The sequence below is a fragment of the Protopterus annectens genome, chromosome 10.part0, assembly GCF_019279795.1.
Source record: "Protopterus annectens isolate FY-2018-M chromosome 10.part0, PAN1.0, whole genome shotgun sequence".
NCBI classification, from domain to species: Eukaryota; Metazoa; Chordata; order Ceratodontiformes; family Protopteridae; genus Protopterus; species Protopterus annectens.
The window spans coordinates 1,370,541,197-1,370,561,556 of record NC_056744.1 but is presented as its reverse complement, the minus strand read 5'-3'; the positions used below and the strand labels follow the sequence as shown (position 1 = coordinate 1,370,561,556).

Genomic DNA, 20,360 nt, shown 5'->3' with positions numbered 1-20,360 from the left:
GTACCTGATATGCATTATTTCTTTTTTTCATACCTTGGATAAAATGTAAGGTATAAAATTACTTATATCCCTGCTTCTTTGTAAAACCTTTGCTATGATAAACCATGTGAAATTGTCAATCTTAGTATAAATCATGAGTGATCAAATGAAGTGATTTGTGGTTAAGGTCAAGTAGTTGTAATATAAACATAGTTTGTGAACCACCCGTTTTTAATATCTGATTGAGATAGTTTCTTTTTTCTAGACTTCTAGGCTCATTTATTTTTCAATAAAAGTAAAATTATTGCAACTGTTGAAATGCAAATAACAAGCCTAGTTTATTTAGTTTATTCACTGCTAGCCATTAGATAATATTGCAGCTGCTGTTCAGAAAACATTTTATATAGAGAGATAATTATAGCTATAGGTATATTTTATAGATATAGATGCACAGAAATATATACATAAAAACTGATATGGGTGCAGTGTATTTGGTCAAAAAGCACACATGAGTGAATGGCTTTAATGTTGTGTTATTCTGATGTAAAGTTTATGCGGATATTATTTTTATCAGATTTTGTGTGATTTTGATGGTGTTGGGTGGGGTTTCATTTTATTTTATTTTTTTAGTTAGGGTTATGTTTTGTGGGGTTTTTTTTCTATTTTTGGTGGGGAATCTTTGCAAGTGCCATTATCTTTTTGTGCAGGCAGTGATCCCTGTTTTTAGGTAGACTTCTCTTCTTCAGTTTGGTGTAATGATGGAATGGTACCGTTATGTCTGAGGGGGGTGGGGGTTTGCCCCTCCAAATTTGTTTTTGTTATATTTTTGTTTTTGATTTTATTTGTTTTCATTCTTTTTGGTTTAGCATTTGTAGGTTTGTTATTTTGTATGTCTGATATTTGTTGATAGAATCATACATACACATACATAGAGTCATGCATATAGTTGTGTCTTTCGGCTTTTCCCGGTTAGGGGTCACCACAGGGGAACTCCGGTCCACTAGTGATTGGTAGTTGATTTTTACGTGCCGAGTTACCAGCCCTGATGCACAACCTTCAATGAAGGTATGCCCATTCATGCATGTTTCCACGCAGAAGACGCTCTAGCTGAGAGTCAAACTGGACAGCATTTTATAGTATAATGTATAAATGCTGAAAAATCCAAGTTCTGCAATATTTTCTTGTCAAAATATGAAATGAATGCATAGTAACAACAGTAAAGACAGTAAGATTAATTTACAGTTCTGACTGCACAAGACAGCCCCTGGTGTCTAACAGCACACATGCACACAGTACTTCTGAGAGAAACTCTGAAAGTTTCCTCAGAAACAGAAAACACAAACATTTGTTAAAGGCAGAAGCCAAACAAACAGTACTACATGCAGAAATTCCCACAAGAATTACTGTAAATACTGACAAAAATAAAATATTAAAAGATCACTGCTACGGTAGCCTAATCTATATGGGTTATAGCCTACATAGGATATAACAGCCGGACAGCTTTCAAATCTTTGGGGCACCTTCCACATGCCCAAACCATTAGTAAGCTTGAGCTCAGCTGAATAAAAGACTGGTTTGGGCACTACGCACTTCAGAGGTTTCATGCCAACTGAGTGAAAGAAGTTAATAAGCCCAGAGAGGACATTGCTAGGAAAAGTGAAAACACATGTCCACACTTTGGCATAAAAAGCACAGCAAGAAAACAGGCGGTTGGAGGGAGTGAGCAGCTACTACAGAAGTGATCATTCAAACATTTACCATTACGGCAAGTTTACTTATAGAACCTACTATGTTTGTCATATAACTCACTGCTGCAGAAGCCTGAGATATATGAGTAGATTACCATAGCTTAGAACAACAGGGAGGTGGAAAGAAGTAGTCAAAGAAACCCTGGAGAATGGTCTTAATAAAGCCTGTCCTACAACTGGAAAAGGAATCTAGTTTATAGTGCTTGGTAAAAGTATGCACAGAGGTCCAAGGTGCTGCTTCTGGAATACTTATATTATTCAACCATTTCCAAAAAGACAGAGAAGATGCCAAAGGCTTGACCCTGCCCAGAACAGGTTTGTTGTGATGGGAATAACAAAAGGTAATAGCTTGAGGCAACCATTTGGAAATAATCTACTTTGACATGAGTTGTCCTGTGTTATCTTTACAAGAAATGAACAAATGATCTGAAGTTCTGAAATATTTTATTCTGTCAAGATAGTACCTGTGGTGTCTGTGACATCCACAAAATGAAATATATTTTTTTCTTCATTCTTGGGTTCCAGAAAGAACACAGTTAGCTATATGGCTTGACTTAAAATAAACTTAGATATCACTTTAGGCATAAAAGGAGGATTCATTCTCAAAGAAAGCCTGTCTCTGTTGGAAATGAAATAAGCTTGACACACCATAAGAACTTGCAACTCAGATATTCTTCTTGCAAAAGTCAGAGTAATCAATAAAACTGATTTCCATGTTAAGAACCTCAAGTTAACCCAATGATCTGGTTCAAATGGAGCAAGTATTAGTTTCTCTAAGACAAAAATAAGGCCTAATGAGGAGTCAGCAGTTATCTTGGAGGCTTCTTGTAACACCCCATTTTAAAACATTTTCACATGAGAATGAATTAAAAGAAGGAATCCATGGGCAGACATGCTGAAATGGTTTACAAATGAACCTTGACAGAAGAGTAAGAAAGGCTATAGGATAGCAACTTGCACAAAAATTGTAAAACCAAAGAAACACTAGCCCTGAATGGGTGCTCGTTATTTTGTTGGCACCAACTAGAAAATAGTTTCCATTTGCTTATATATGAATATATTGCTTATATATGAAGCATACAGGAACATTCCTATACAAGGATAATAAAATGCATTTCTCTTCAGACTTCTTGCAAGGAGTCCTGATACAGAATTTTGTCAGTTGATTGTTTAGAGAGGAGGCGAGGTCTATTTGAGGAGCTCCATTTAATTTGTGACAGTTTGCCTTTTTCTTGCTTAGCTTGTCTGCCGCACAATTTTGCTCTAACGGAATGTTAATATGCCTGTAGTGAGTGTTTGTGCTGTAAAGCTATATCCCATTCTAGCATGGCTAGTCTGCATAGGGGGTAAGATCTGTTTCCCCCTTGCTTGTTTATGTATAACATCACAGAGGTATTGTTGTAAACTACTTGATGAGATCCTGTGGACCACAGATGATTCAGAGAGTTGAGCATTTTTATAAGAACTAGCATCTCTTTTACATTTATGTTCTTTGATTTGTCTTTCTTTTCCCAGAGACCTTGCACTTCATCCTCCCTGACACTGCTCCCCAGGCAAAGTCCAAGGCATTTATAGTAACAGACTACTTTGGAGCGTGGGGGGGCTGAAGTGGAGACCTAGACTCAGGGACATTTGGTTTCTCCACCTAGTGATTTCTTTATTCAGAAATCACAACATTTGAATTGTAAAATATAATGGATGTTGGTGCTAGGACCAAAGTGACCCCAGATATCACTGCATCTTTCTCATGTGGAGTCTTGCAAGAGCCATCATAAGAAGCATGGATGCCATAATTGCCATTATCCTGAGGTATTCTCTTGCAGTGACAGAAGTATGAGTGCATAATTCCTGGAACAGATCTAAATATAGATCTGTTTTCTTCCTGTAAAATGAAAGCTGTTTGTACTGAGGTGTCTGCATGCACCCCAGAATTATAGTCCTGTGTGATGGTGTCAAAAAAGACGTTTGAATATTCCTTTCGAATCTCAGCCAGTGTATGAGATCTAAGAGAGAGATTCCTGACATGTTTAAAAAAGTCTATGTAAAGATAAGTAAGTCATCTAAATATGGAAAATGTGGATACCCTGTAGCCTGCTATGGGCTGTGATAGGAACTAGCTGTTTTGTGAACATTCTTGGAGCAGTCAGTAGCCCAAAGGGTAAGGGAGAGAACTGATCCAGATACACAAAACCTTAAGAAACTCCTGAAATCTGGATGTATAGGAATATAACGATGTTCATCTTTTAAATCTGAGGTTACTAAAAACTCAAATAGAATGAACGGGAACAGGTTGTGATGTGAAAACATTTTGAACTTGTGCACTTAAACTTCTTCAGGAAAGAAAAATCTAGAACTGCTCTCCAGGAATTTTATTCTTTGTCAATAAAGACATTCTGGAATACAATCCTTTTCCCACCTAGACAGAAGGAACTGCTTCTATTACTCCATGAGACAGCATGTGCTATAGAAGAGAAGGGAAGAGAAGGGTTTGGTCTGGTGAATAAGAAGGAATTCCCTGAACATGAGGAATTTCCATCCACTGCCATCTGTATCCAAGCTGTATCAGTTTCAGAACTCATTTGTCTGAAGTTATCTGTTGCTTTCTTATTTGACTGTCCTTTGTTCTGGTGGAGGGGTCCAGTTTTCATTTTGGAACCTCCCTGCTATTGTTATTTTAAATGTCCACTTACTAGCATTTTGCTGAGACTGTTTATTTTGTTTTTTTGTCAAAATTGGATGAGGGAGCAGAAAATCCCTTGGAAAATTTAGATGGTGAGGGAACAGAAATCTGACAGATTCCCTGAATCAACTTACCTTTCTTGATATACATTTTGATAACCACTGCAGCAGAGGGTCCAAAAACTGAAATCACTATCCAAAGGAGAATTAAAAATCTAATTTTTGACATCTTCTGGAAGGTTGTGAGAATGCAGCCAGGCAAACCTCTTCTATACAGTACCAGTTGCAACAGCCCTGGGAGCAGTATCTACAGAGTCATAAACACTTCAAACAATGAGTAGTGACCTAAGAAATAGAAGAAACTAAACCGCACAAAGCAGATTTTCCTCACAAGAGGATACTACAGTCAAAACGTTCCTCCTACTTTCCCAGTTAGTCATTATAAACTTTAACATATAAATCTGAGATTTCAAAATTGTAAAAATCAAAGTTGCAGAAGCATACCCTTTTTTCCAGTCTTATCAGTCGCTTTACTACCCTTTTCAGAAGGAAAAGGATTAGAATTAACAAAATCTTCAGCAGCAGCTGGATTAACTAAAAAGCTATAGCTGATGGTTCAGGTCTGGGAAAGGTTGAGGAACTTTCCAAAGTCTATCTGCCTTCTTAGGAGCAGAAGGTTGACTTCCAGTGAAACCACAGGTTGTGAGAAACATGTCCTCCAATGCCGACAGCACTGGGTTGGGGGAGTGAAGGTTTCAGGAATTTCAGCTGTACCAACTCATAGTATTTTTAGAGGAACTGAGACTCCCACTGAAAACACTGGCACATTCTGGAAATAGTCTCAGAGAAAGTGAATCCCTCACAGAGAGATTCAGATACCATAATCTCCTAGAATCTGAATCAGAAACCCAAGGAGAAAAATCTGAATCTGTGCCTTCACAGTCCCCTACATATTCAAAATCTTAATCCTTTTCTTTTACCAGAAACCACCTGATAAGAAGGGTCAATAGCCTATACAAAACTCTAAGCTAGGCCCAATATATATTAATCCTATGCAGAGAAATGGACACAGGATAAGTTAAACTGTTAGTGTTGAGTCACTTTTTGATGGGGAGGTTGGGGCCAACTGACCTAGTATTGCCAGCAACAGCTTCCCAAGGGACAGACAAAATATTCTGGCTAAGCAAGGGCATAGTCTCTACCCTGACTCCCATAGCAGAAGAAAGCATCATCCCTTGACCAATGAGGGGACCTGAATAGCTGCAGAGAATGTGACTAACCTCTGGGTCACAGTGACTGTATTGACAACACCAGAGAGATAAAAGGAAAAAGATGAGGGGTTTGCAGAACCAACTTTGGCTACAAAAGAGTCTCTCACCTGTGGCTGTGGAAAACTAGCAGTCTGCTGTGATGGCAGAGACTTTTTAGTTAATGTTTTCTTTTTTTTTTTTGCTGGAAGAAGGTCTGACTGAAGGACCAGTAGTTTGTATGGTCAAGCCAAAAATGGTGCTTGCTTTCTGGAGAAGCTAAGCAGCAATAATTGGTAAAACAGGAATATTGCAAAAAGTCACTTTCCCATAAAAACACTGTAAAATGTACTTTAAACAGTTTCTCTTACCCCCCAAAATAAAAATAATCATAGTTTCCCCACAGAAAAAGTACTTTTCAACAATATTTAACAACTTTTTACCACAAAAGTAAAAAAAAGTGTGGTAGATTTAAAAGCACATAAAAGTAACATGACAGTCAATAAAATACCTTACTGTAGCAATATAATAGTTGTTTTTCACAAAAACTTAAAAAAAAGTAATGTGGAAGGTTTTTTCCCCAAAGGGAACTTATCTGCATAACAAACGAACAGCGGTAGCCGACTGTTATAGGATCATATGAAGTTACTAGGCTAATGGCCCTAGGGCCCTTACAGGCCAAGCCAAGTTCTACCCTTATTTCCATGATCAGCACCAATTGCTGCTGCCCAAGAGGGACACAAGTGGAACTCCCAGGGTGAATTTATGGTTATCCATCCAATCATCCAGACGGCATTTGAAGAGGGCCAGTGAGGTGCTGTTTGACATTCCAAAGGTGTGGCAACCTCTAGGAGACAAATCTGTCCCTCCAGCAGGTTCTATTAATGTCACATACCAGGTTAAGGTCTTTAGAGTGAGTAACCCATGTACCATTTGACTTGTGGATATACAGCATTACCAATAAACAGGTTCAAAGACTGCCTTATATGCAAGGCATAGATCACCTCTGAGTAGTCTGTATGAAGCAGAATAAAGTGACAGTGATTTTAGATAATCCACATAGGACAGATGCTGAAGACCTTGACTTTTCCTTGTGAGGAACCTTTGTGGTCTGTCCAATTGCTGCATCTGCTTGGAAAGTTACATACCAAAAGGGGTGTTGTACTCAATTATTGGCCTGATGAGGGAAGAGTACAAAGAGGCTATAATATCTTTTTTTTTGGATGCAATGCTCTTACTTATGAGATGAGCAATATAGAATGCCATTCTTACCACTATGGAGACATGGTGACCAAAGGTAAGGTTGCTGTCAACCTGTCTGCCCAGGTCTCTCACCACTGAATGCGTACTTAGGGTGTTGTTACTGATGTGGTAGTTAACAGGAACATTGCACTTACTGAAAGGGATGATAAACATTTTTTGCATCGAGTTTAAGGCCATGACTTTGGCAATCATTTGTTTGTCTAAGAACCTCTAGAAAGATGTAGCTATCATTTGGAGATTCTATGATTACTCCCAGTTTGCAGTCATTAGCAAACTTTGGCAGCCACAGACCCTTAGTTTTAGCTTGTACTTCGGAGAAATACATTCCAAACAGTGGAGGTCCCAGGACTGAGCCCTGTGGAACAGCACTGGTTACAGGTCTGCTATTGGAGGTGGATTCCCCTATTTTGAATATATGGGTTCTATTAGTGAGACAGTTAATGACCCATCTAATGATTTAAGGGTTTAATCCTTGGTGAGTTTGTCAATGATGCCTGAGTGGGGGATAATGTCAAAAGTCTTGGCTATGTCTAGGTAGGCTGTATGCATAGATTTCCCCTTGTCCAGGGCCTTGGTGATTGTCTCAAAGAAGTCCACCAGGTTTAACAGGCATGATCTCTCTTTGACAAATCCAAACTGAATAGGGTCACATGTTTGGAAATTACCTATATCTTTGTTGATAAAGTTCATGATAAAGTTCATGATAATTCGCTCCATGGCCTTGAAGATAAGGCTGGTCCGGCTAATAGGTCTATAGTTCCTGGGGTCGGTGGAAGCACCACCTTTGTGCAAGGGGATAACGGTGGCCATTTTCCATTCAGCTGGGATGAAGCTGGTGCTTAGACTATGATTGAAAAGAGTACCCAGTGGTGTTGCTAATTCTTGTTTGAGCCCATGCAGGACACAACCTGGGATATTATCAGGTCCCATAGATGGTGTGATTTAGCCTTAGACATGATGTGTGGATGGGGGTGGGGGGGTGAAGTTTCACAGAACCTGTCAGCTAACAGGTTAGCTATGTCTACAGGCTCAGTATATGTGGTATCATTAACTACCAGTTCGGCACAAATCTGGGCCTTTCCTTTTAGGTTACGGGTGTAACTAAAGAATGCCTTGTGGTTGTCCTTAATTGAGGAAGCTAATCTTGATTCATACTTTGCTTTGGAGGGCTTCACAAGAAGTCTTATTTGCCTGTTTAAACTGAGGAGGGTGTGTTTCCAGTTTAGGGGTTACTCCCTCTTAGACAGTGATTTCTTCCTCTTATTGTAAAGCCTGTTAATGAGAGTTGTCCACCAGGTAGGTTTGCTCTTCTTTGAGGAGCTTGTTTTGGTCCTATCAGGTACGGCTGAGTCAATGCAGTTATACAGGTGTTTGTATAAATCACTGGAGTAGATCTCGCCATAGCTGCCAGTTCCATCGGTGGGGGGGGGTGCAGTAAAGCAATTTATACCATCCCGTAATAGGTTATAATCTGCTTTGGAGAAGTCAGTCCTCATAAGCCAGTAGAGTAGAACACTACTCAGCCACAGGAAAGCTCTGAAGGGCACCAAAACCAGTATTTTACTCTGTTCATCTTATGTTGACTAATTGTTTGCATACATGGTATATGCCCTGAAGCTTTGAAAAGCTGGCATTTACATCTTATGCAGGCTATAACCCATATTGCTTAGGCTACTGCTGCAGTGATCAATCTAAAAACATTGTGTGTGAGGTTCTTAATCAGAAGCTTGCATGAAACAGTAGTAAATAGCTTAAATAGCAAGATAATAAATATCTGATGCCAGATGTGAAGTAAAACACAATGCAGGGTTTAGGAATTCATTTCTACAGTGGTTTGTAATTAAATATCTTTCTGCAGCAACTGTATTGTTAAGCTTAACTGAAAATATAATGACTCCTTTTGCAAATAAGCATATAGCTCTGTGACCAAATGAAAAGTAAATATTGGTTTTGTCCCAATCTCATTCTCTATCACCAGATCAGCCAGACTGACTTTGATCTTTCAGACTTAAGATGTAACGTTTATTAGGGTAGGAATACAACATGATGCATACTGCAACAGTGAATAAAATCCCTTATACCTTAATATTCTGATTTATTTACTAATTTAGGCAGTCTGTCTGGAAAGAACAGTATTGTATTTTATTGCTGACAATACCAGCTAGCCATGCAGCAAGACGAGTCCTAGCAGCACTCGGGAAGAACTGAGCAAGTGCAGATGTCCGTGGAAGTTGTGGGTGCAATTGTTAAACAAATAAAGGCAAACAAATGGGTGATTATAATGGCAACAGCTGTAAAGTAAGACAAGTGCAGAATATATGTAGATCTTTAAGACAAACAAACCAAGGCATACATATATATCAAAATGGATCATTAGCCACATAACAAAACAGAAAATGACATTGAGACAATGCCTAATGCCAAGTTCATTTCAGCACTTCATGTAACTCAAGGATTTTGGGAAAATAGACTAGATGAAACTAGCTTGAAACTTTGCACATTTAACACCCCTCAGAGTAAATTCAGGTTTCTGAGATTGCCTTTTGGAATCCTGTTTACTGCAGAAGTGTTTCAAGTGGTTCCATTTAAATGCTCGAAAGTCCTTTTACGTGAATGCGAAAAGAGCAACATGTATTGTGCAAACCACGGAAACGCCAAATGTCCAAAACCGCAAAAATTAGAAATGTCGAAGTGTCATGGTTGGCCCATCTGTGGTATAGCTCTGTAAGGTAAGTATGTGATAGTTACGGACCTTAGTGTTAGGGTGCGGGTTAAGGTAAGTGCATAGATGGGTAATGTATGTAAGGTTTAGTGTAGGATTAGAATTAGGGTTTTGTTAAATGTATGTGTGGATTATTTATGCTGTTTTGGTATATCTCTGTAGGGTAAGTGTGCGATAGTTACGGCCCTTAGGGTTAGGGGGTGGGTTAAGGTAAGTGCATAGATAGTAATGTATGTAAGGTTTAGTGTAGGGTTAGAAGTAGGGTTTTGGTGCTTTAAGTTAGGGTTAGAAGTAGGGTTTTGGTTAGTGTATGTATGTGGTTTATTTATTTTGTTTGGGTAGGCAGTATGTAGTGGGAGGTGGAGTTGGCCAACTATGGGGATTCGACTTTTTGAATTTTGCGGTTTAGTGCATTCAGCATATTCACAGTTCACGCAATACATGTCGGTGTTTTCGCATTCGCTTAAAAGGATTTTCGCTAATATAATATAGACCCGTTTCAAGGACTAGGAGCTAAGACAACTGAATGGCTAGATTGTGTAGGTAATATAATTGATGATATTTTGGCTTGTGGAGCTAGTAAACAGGAACAAGATTTGGCATATGGAATTCCTGCAAAGACTAAGGCAATAAAGCTCGAAACTAAATATTTCTTAAGTGTGAAATCTGTGTATCAGCTCTCAAGTATATAGTGTTTTTTCTTCCTTCTGAAAGTTTCAAACTAGATTATAAGAAGAGCAGTGCAATAGTGAATAGTGCAGAAGCCACATGCCAGATCATATCCAATGAAATTTCTTGGTATGGTGAAATGTCTTTCCAAATTCATTCCAAACTTGTGAGATAGAAATATGTCACTAAGGAAGCAAAGAAACCATTATTTTATGTAGTTTTGCTGACAGGAACAAAACAGGAGTTTCAAAATGCTAAAAAATTATAGTGAAGGACCTACTCTGAAATTCTTTGATGTGCCTCCACCATTTACATTTCAAATAAGATGCTACACAACACAGACTGCAGCTTTACAACTGCATAAAGGTAGACTAGTGGTGTGCAGGTCATGGGCTTTAATCAGGGCTTAAAGGGTCTATATTATCATATCGCATGCTCAGAAGAGCAAATGACAGATAATCAACCCCAGTTAAGTGAAAGCTAAAAACTTTGAAACTTCAGAACAGTGATTATTTGCCAATGAAAAGCAATCACTGTTCCAAAACAAACAAAAAAATAACTGTAAAACATTACTTAACGTAGGGGGCTGTGGCCCCCTACCCCCTACTTAAATATACCAACTCCAAGATCGCACTACAGTGCTGAAAAGGCAATGTAGCGAAAGCGGCCAAATGAATTCTTTCCCAGGGACAGAATTTGCTGAAAAGCTGCTTCGCTATTTTGCCTTTTTGCAGTTTACAGTTTGACAAAGACGCATTCGTCAACCTGTGTCTGCAACAGCATAATAGGGAGCCAGCTTAAATATGGTATGCACAAATACAAGGGCAGAAGTTGCTTCTCAATCAATTCATGATTACATCTTTGGTAACTTAGTCACTGTGGAGTTATAAGACAACACAGTGTATTTTCAAAACATCTGTTCATAAAGGACCAGACAGACTTCTAACAATGTTACTAAGTCTGAAAAAGTATCAGTATAGACCAGGTAAATTATCCATATGTCTAATACCCTAAAAAACTGCATACTGCTGGAGACTAAAGAAGAACTGGAGAGAAAAAAAATACAAGTTTTGTTGATTACCTCACAATTACTTATTCCAAATGAGAAATTAGAAGTGCTAAGCATCTTTACGACAGAAAACAAGAAAATGCAATTTATATCAGATATATTTATGAATGGATGGCCATACAATGCTAAATCAATTCTTCCAGACATTAGTGTTTTTTTTTAAAGACGAGGAGCATCACTGTGAAAATGGCTTATAGATTTATCATTCCTGTTAAGTTTGCATAATGCTGTGTAATATGCAATCCATGAATTTCATCTGGACATTCCATGTGTAAGGAAAGGGCAGAAATGTCTTCTGACCTAAGATGTCCGAGCAGATTGTGCATCTGTTTCAAAGATAAGATGCTTACAAATCAGAATCAAAATGAGAAAATGTTGTTACATAACATATTAGAATTTCCTTAGATAAACGCAGATTAATGCCATTATAAACACTTTAATAGTAATAGTAGTACTGAAATATCTTTGCTTGATATGGTATTTCTGATAAGGTAATCCCAAACAACAGTCTGTAATTTGAGAGCTAAGAATTCTATACTTTCATCATGCAGTGGGAGTTTATAAACACACTACATCAAGTTTTAGATATCCAATGATTAAATAAAGCATGTCACACAAGTTATGAAAACTTTAGATCTGACCACAAACTAATCACCTTGGAAATCACCCCCCCCCCCAACACACACAAAGGTAACCACCATGAAAAACTTCTCCAAAGCTAACTTTGGGCTCCGAAGAAGATAGGTGGCTAACTTCACGGCACCCATGTAAATGGAGAATAGTTGCATGACCACCGAATCATACACCAATGCACTGTACGAACAAGTACACAAATGCATGGATCTTGCCATACCCAATAGAACCAAGATGCTCTCCTCCAAAAAAGGAAGCCAATCTGGTGGTCACCTGCCATAAATAAACTCTATAATAGAAGGAGGAAACATATGCAGAATAAAGTGAAGTCCCAAGACTGGAAAAACTCCCTTATCAACCTCAACAAAAAGTTGAGATCCCTCATCAAATTCTCTAAAGCTAGCTATGAAAAGAGAATTTCAGCAGATAGTACAGACAACCACAAGTCCTTCCATAGTTATGTAAAGAACATCCACGGCAATACGCAGATTTGTTCTGAGATAATAATAAATGCGTGAGTGAATGCAGGTATGAATGAGGAAGTGGCTCTGTGTGTATGTGTGAGACTGGGAGAGTGAGAGCGATGTGTGAATGAATTAATGCAGGTATGAATTAGGATGTGACCGAGTGTGTGTTTGACTGGGAGAAAGCAAGAGTGATGTGTGAGTGAATGCAGGTATGAATGAGGAATGACTGTGTGTGTATGTGTGAGATCGGGAGAGTGACAGCGATGTATGAATGAATGCATAAGTGGGTGTGTGGCATGTGGGTGTGACAGAGCGATGTGTGAATGAATGCAGGTATGAATGAGGAATGACTGTGTGTGTATGTGTGAGATCGGGAGAGTGAGAGCGATGTATGAATGACTGCATAAGTGGGTGTGTGGCATGTGAGTGTGACAGAGCAATGTGTGAATGAATGCAGGTATGAATGAGAAAGTGACTGTGTGTGTTTGATCAGAAGAGAGTAAGAGTGATGTGTGAGTGAATGCAGCTATGAATGAGGGAGTGACTGTGTGTGAGAGATCGGAAAAGAGTGAGAGCGATGTGTGTGAGTGAATGCATGCATAAATGCAAAAGAGACTGTGTGTGTGTGTGTGTGTGTGTGTGTGTGTGTGTGTGTGTGTGTGTGTGTGTGTGTGTGTTATGGATAAAAGGTACACAAGCCTCATTGATGCTGCTGCAGTGATCACTCCCACTCTTCACTCTCCCCCCGTCACACACACACACACACACACACACACACACACACACACACACACACACACACACACACACACACGCCCACACACACACACACCTCTCAAACTCTTACTTAGATCAAGAAATCTGGACAAAGCCAAAAATAATGGGGGGACAAAGGCCCAAAATAGGGACCCTTTTAAGTGCTGCTCTTGCAAACTTTGAAAGTTGATAGAAATACAGGTTTTGCATTAGCATGAATTTTCTGAAGGGTATGAAATATGAAACTCAACTGTCTGTCATTATTTTCTGACTTCAGTTGAGAGGTATGCTGGACAGAGCCAAATAATAGGGACAGATGTTAAATATTGCTCTTATAAACAAAATCAGTAAGGTTGCCATTAGGTTTACTTACCTCTCAACCATAGTAGATCAATGTTATGCTGTTAAGCAGATTGTACAATTTTTTTTTTTTTTTGGTAATTATTGCCAATTGTCTTTTTATTGTATTTTGGAGCTTTTCTCCCTGGGTCTGTCCTCCTCATTAAACAAACAAACAAATAAATAAATACATAAATATCTACTTTATTATGCATACAGCGAGATGGCCGGTCCATGGAAAATTGTCTTACATTGATATCGGTCCTTGGTGCAAAAAATGTTGGAGACCGCTGTTATAGACCTTTAAAGAATCACTCAGTGAGCATATCCTGCAAAAAGCCTGCTGTACCTGCTGTGGTGACAATGGTTAACTATATGTCACAAAAAAGGTTTCTGTGTTGAATAATGTGCTCTGATGATTCTTGTGTAGTGACATTGTACATATACAAATAGCTTTCAACCCAAACAATGATATAGGTTTCTAGCTTAAATAAATTTTTAGACATATCAAAAACAAGACAATAAAAATGGAACAGTAATCATACAAAAACACAGGCTAAAAGATTCTAGAACAAAAAAAGTCAGACAAACAATTTCAATAAACTTAGAGTTTCATCCTAATAATTGAAAGGACTTCTTCAGAGTTACTCAGCCAAGTAAAAATGGTCCCCAACAATTAACTCCCACAAGATAAAAATGTGACAGCATAACAAACAGACATTCTAGAAGAAAAACACTTCTAGAAATATACCCTTAAAAAAATCACTGAAAATAAGTCTTTAAACAAAACAACACAATAAAATTTCAGTTGCTTTTTTCATATATTTAAAATTTCCGTTGCAAGATACACCACATATCTAAAGTGTATCCTTCATAAAATACTAACAATTCATGAAACTATCAAACTACAAAATACAGACTTGTTGCTTAAGTACACCAGAAAATGATAAAGTATCATTAAGCCCTGGTCTCTTAACAAGTGTTCAGTTTTAACTTTCAGACTAACTTATTCAATTCCAAAAGATTTAACCAGTCACCAACACTTTCAGAGATCATTACTAGGTTAATAATGAAAAATAAAAGCCTTTTGAAGTTTGAACATATCCTCAGATGTCTGTACAGTGCATTAGTTTGTTTTTTGTTCTTGATATCATTAACATGATCATAAATCCTATCATGTAACATCCTTTTTGTCTTGCCTATGTACAATGTTCAACATCTGGTGCAAGTTGCCAAATAAAACAACCCTAGTAGGTAGAAAAATCCAGACTAAATACAAAAACGTATCCGTGAACATGGGCAGGAAGAACTGATTTGTGAGGTTCTTGATATAAATACTCATAAATTACAGTATGTTTACTGACTGCATTACTCCTAGTTTGCTTCAGCAGAGATTTCATAAGGTTGTTAGACATGGCAGTACTCATCTGCAGTGAAATGGATATTACAGAACATATCAGGGTTGGGGTAGTCTGTTAGCTCCACAGTAAATACTCTGTACCCCAGAACATGGACACAAGAGGTATATTAGTTTTACTCAAGGGATAATGGGCAGTGAGACCGTACACTCACAGGCAGATGACTAGTTTGCAGCAAATATTTTGATTTCCATACAGGTGATTCAGGACCAATTTATTGGGTTTCAACTGCCCAAACACAACTGGTCAAAACACCTTTTGTCTAGAATGAAGAGTAGTTTCTTTGGCACAGCAGGATAACTATTTGTTTGAGAGCACTCTGCACTTTAATGGGGAGTGTCTTTGTTCCACATTGCCATGCAGTGATGCAGTAATTACATACAAGTTTGGGAGAGTTTTTTTTTTTAAACAGGAGGATTGCATGGGGAGATGTTCTACGTTCTTAATCAATTCTGATCAAGGAATGCTTTTCTTTCAAATGATCTTATATCAATCATTCATAGGGGAGGCACATTTTTCTGTATTTTAGTTGCCCTATCTTGTCTTTAGAATTATGCACCTTTCAAATAGGATGCATTGCTATGCAGAGGAAAAACTGTTCTGTCAAGTTGCCATGGTGTTCTACAATACTGTGCATGTTGGTGATGTCTGAGTGTGGCTCGGCCTAGCAATAATCCTCAGAAGATTTTCCAAGCTAGCTCATCTTGAATATGCCTTTCCAAACATTATCCAGTGATATTCCTATCAGATAATACAGTTTCCATGATGATTCATCAAGTGTCCACATTCTAAGAGGACTCAACATGACAAATACAAACAATGCAAACTCATCCTGATGAAAAAACTAAAAGTGTGCTTCATGAAGCGGTCAAACACTTACACCCTTATATACAAACTCCATGGTCACACGAACTTGAAAAAGTGGACAGTCCCTACAATAGATGGATCTCTACCAGAATGCACTTATAAACCACATTGGCAATGACTTCCAATGCAAAACATTGATCATGAAGTTAAACACTATAGATTTGAAATCACCAGGTTGCATCCTTGTCCTGTATGCACTAAATGAGGTACATGGAACCTAATAATTTATGGAACTTTACTTAATCCAATGAAAAAGGAGTCTGAATTAAAATCTTAATTAACATGTTTCAAATATAAGTGAACTTCTTTCAGCAAAACAAAGCACTCACACTACTCAGTTTTAACAAAACTTAAATCATTTTTTTAATTTTTTTTCTGCTTAAAGCCCATTTATAAAACTGTATATAGATAATAATGTGCTTAGAAAATGATATGCTGGTAATTTGAATCTGTCTGATAAATGTAGAGGAACATATTTCTCCATTACCTTAGTGTGTCTTATTTCCATTGTTCGAATTGTGAAGCCAGGTGATTCCTCTATCTCACAGAAGTTTACTTCAATATCTCCATAAGTTTGTTTTTTCTTATTTTCGTCTGTCCAGTACTGTATAGAGAAATTCTTAAAAAAAAAAAAAAAAGTATAAGGCACTTCTCTGAAAGTTGGTAAAACACGTTCCCTCTTTCCTATCTATGTATCTAGCTAGCTAGCTATCTATTTACCTATTTGTGTATGTGCATCCAGCCTTTTATCTAGAGAGTAAAACATGATAATAATCCTATGATATGAAATATTTTAGCACACAGCCTTATTCACCTGTACATGCGCATTAAATCTGTAAACACAAAGTTTTCTGCAGGGTTAAATTTGAAATTGTGGTACCAGCAGTGATCTGGGTCATATTACACTATTACACTGACAATGGTTATGGAATACCCATTTGTATGACTTCTTTGACAAAGTGAGGTCTACTAAACACAACAGTCAGTTTTCAGAGGTAATATATCTATTTGCTCTTGTTTTCAGTGTACTCGGTCTTCTTATGTATATATCAACACTCTACCACAGCCATAAATTAAATTATATTTCAAGACTGGAACATGCTCTTAAATACAGTTTTTTAAAGCTAATATATTATGTATCTAAATCTGGAAATTTAAAAATAAGTAGCAATATGAAAAGAATAAAAGTTAACCTTGTGTAAAGCATAGCTTTATTTAGCTTTCAAAGGGATATTTAAAAATAATAAAATGATCAAACCAAACAAAATTCTGGTATCATTGTAAAATATGCAGGGTATTATTATATAACATGTTATGTTCAGAGGTTCATAGGTGTATATTAGGCTAGTGATCACTATGGTCCTTATAAGCCTTGCTGTGCAATCCAAATGTGACCAGCAGATTTGATTTATGTGTAAGTGTGCGTGTGTGTGTGTGTGTGTGTGTGTGTGTGTGTGTGTGTGTGTGTGTGTGTGTGTGTGTGTGTGGTGATTTACTGAATGCCTCTGTTGATCAGAGACACAGGTGCCAGACCAGGGGGGATATCTGGATTTCCTGTCTGTTGGTCCAAGCTGCACTTAAATAGGGTCTGAAAGTCTATTAACTGTGAGTTTTGCAGCTGGCCCTCAACTATCCCTTCTCTCTATTACTCATTCTAGCAACTAAATGCATGTGTCAGATGTTGTCTCTCTGTGTTCTATTTCCATACTTAAACCATTTTCCTTTTATTTCCTGGATATACCCTCTCCTACTTGTCCTTTCTTTTTTGTTACTGCAATTGAATCAAATTTATGCTAAATGTCTTACAAACCCACAACATATTCTTTAAATCTTTCCTCACATTCTGTACTCTTTTCTGTTCACATCACCTTCATAATCACCCTATTATATGCTTTTTTCAGCATCATTATTTCCATTTCTCTTCAACAGCTCAAGAATTGTACATGCAATCTGCACAGCAACAGAATTAGGGGTATTCTCATCCAATAAACCAAGATGATCCATGTAGTCCAGGATTAGCAAGCCTAAACAACCAGCATGTTCATTTCAATAATTGTTCAGTCCCCCAAAGTTGTAAAATCCATCTTTTATTAATAAAGAAACAATCTAGGTTAACACTTTCATCCCTGAACCTCAGGACTTCCTCAGAACATAAAAACATACTTCTTGAGTTTAAATTACCTGCACTTTTTTACCATTGGTTGATTGATTAAGGTTATCAAACAGTTTTAAAGGGGTAGTAAACATAAAATATCTACAAAAAATAGACCAGAAGAAATATAATAATAATCCAACAACCTCTTCTCATGCATTCCACATGAAGCGGGGTTGGAATACTTTGTTTGGGTACATATCAACTGACACCAGAGAAGCAAGACTGTTGGTTGAATTGACTGAGATTATTGTCAGGGATAGTTTTATATATTTTGAAGGAGAATTCGATAAACAAGTTAGTAGGGTGTAGATGGGGACAACTTGTGCCCCCATCTTTGCAAATTTGGTTATGCCTACGTGGGAAAAGAGATTTATTTTCAAACCATCTTATAATGAAATATGGTTGTCATACAACAGGTTTTTGGATAACTATTTATTATCTGGAAAGGAAGCTCTATTGAATTAGATGACTTTATATCATGCATCTCAGATACCACTATTTTTTTAAGGTTTACGTACAACAGTAACACTTCCAAGATTCATTATTTAGACGTGAATCTCTCCACAGAGGGAGGAAACTTGGTCTTGAGTATTTATGGAAAAGATAATTTTTCCAAATCATACCTGTATCATAACAGCAGGTCATCCATGTAAAAATAATCTTATTAAGGGTGGCTATATTAGGACATCTCAAATGGTTTCAGATGACAAAAAGTTGATGGAAAATTTGGAAACCATAAGAAGTATGTTTATTCAGAGAGGATATCCACTAGACTAATTGTTAGAGCTTGAGAAAGAAGTAGCTAAGAAGAGAGGCACCAAATACCTCCAATATTATGGAGAAACAAATGAAACAAACATGAGATTCCACCTTTTAGAGACATGACTTGTAGGAAGATATTTCAAAATGCTATGGCTATTAAATTTAATGAAATCAGTGGGAGGGGAAAACATTATTACAAATAATTGGTATATTTTGAAAACAGACTCCCAAGTATTTGACACAGTAGGGAAGACCCCATTATTTATTTACAAGGTGGAAAATAACATTAAGGATATTTTGGAGAAAGGCATAAAAATGGACTCCTAGGCACTACCAAATGTGGATGGTATAGAATATGTCCCTATATTAATGAAAATATCACCTTTTCTTTAGACAATTATTGTGGAACACAGATCACCTTTCAGAAAGGGAATTGTGATTTAAAGGAATTAGTGTAAAAAAAATAAAAAAGGGGGGTTAGTGTACTTAGCAACATGTGATCAATGCCAGGCTTACTATGTGGGAAAGACGGAATGACGATTAGTTAAAAGGATCAACAAAGACATGTACGATTTGAAAACAGCAACGAGAAAAATGCACTGTTTACACACTCCCAAGTTTGTACTGGGATTACTAAGTTCAAATTTGGTATATTAGAAATTGTCCAATCAAATGTAAGAGGGGGGCATTGGGAAAACACACTGGAATATAGAGAATTATTTTGGCATTCAAAATTAGATGCAACAGTTAGACCAGGGTTGAACAACCATGTCTCTATTAAACCAGTTCTCAGTATGAGAGCAGAAAAATTGTAACATACGGCGATATGAAATACACACAAACATCAATATTTATTAGTTCAAGTACTGTAAAATATTTTTAACAATAATTTTTAATATAATTTTTTTAACAAGTTTGTTATATTCACAATACATTTTGTTTCATGGCTTGTTTTTATTTTTATTTTACTAATGCTTTCTTACTTGCATTTCTTACTTTATAGATATGTAGCTCATAGGTTCATAGATTAGTACTAGGCTAACTGCCCTTGTGGGCCATTTTAAGCCTAGCCAATTACCCCATGTGAGAATCAAACCCTCCACCTTGAGTCGGTAACGGAAATACCTTAACCATTATGCCAACCTCCCACCCAATCTTAAGATTTAAAAAATGCTTTTTTAAAATTGTTGGATTATTATTATATTTATTCTGGTTTGCTTTTTGTAGGTATTTTACATTTACTACTCTTTTAAAACTGTGATTAGTAGGCTTAATCCTTCAACCAATGGTAAAAATGTATGGCCAATTTAAACTCAAGAAGAAGAAGTGTGTTTTTATGTTCTCAGGAAGTCCTGAGGTTCAGGGACAAAAGAGCTAAACTAAATTGTTTCTTGTTTAGTAAAAGATGGATTTTACAATTTCAGTAGACTGAACAATTACTGAAATGAACACTCTGGTTGTTTAGATTTGCTGAGCCTGAACTGTGAGAAATGAAATATTCTGTTTTCAGTAATGAACAGGTTAAAAATGCCTTTAAGTGGATTTTTCTGAAAATGTAAAATAAATATTCTGCTTTTCAATGTAGTA

The 20,360-nt window shown here is 37.2% G+C and overlaps 1 protein-coding gene across 1 annotated transcript in view; it reads right to left on the bottom strand.

The window, feature by feature from the left end:
• The window catches only part of LOC122814280 (receptor-type tyrosine-protein phosphatase C-like), a 1,011,948-nt gene that overhangs the window by 102,441 nt on the left and 889,147 nt on the right, over nucleotides 1-20,360 (bottom strand). Inside the window, exon 23 of the mRNA XM_044086871.1 lies at nucleotides 16,344-16,475. Coding sequence (XP_043942806.1) covers nucleotides 16,344-16,475 — 132 coding nt within the window. The remainder of the gene's footprint in view (nucleotides 1-16,343; nucleotides 16,476-20,360) is intronic.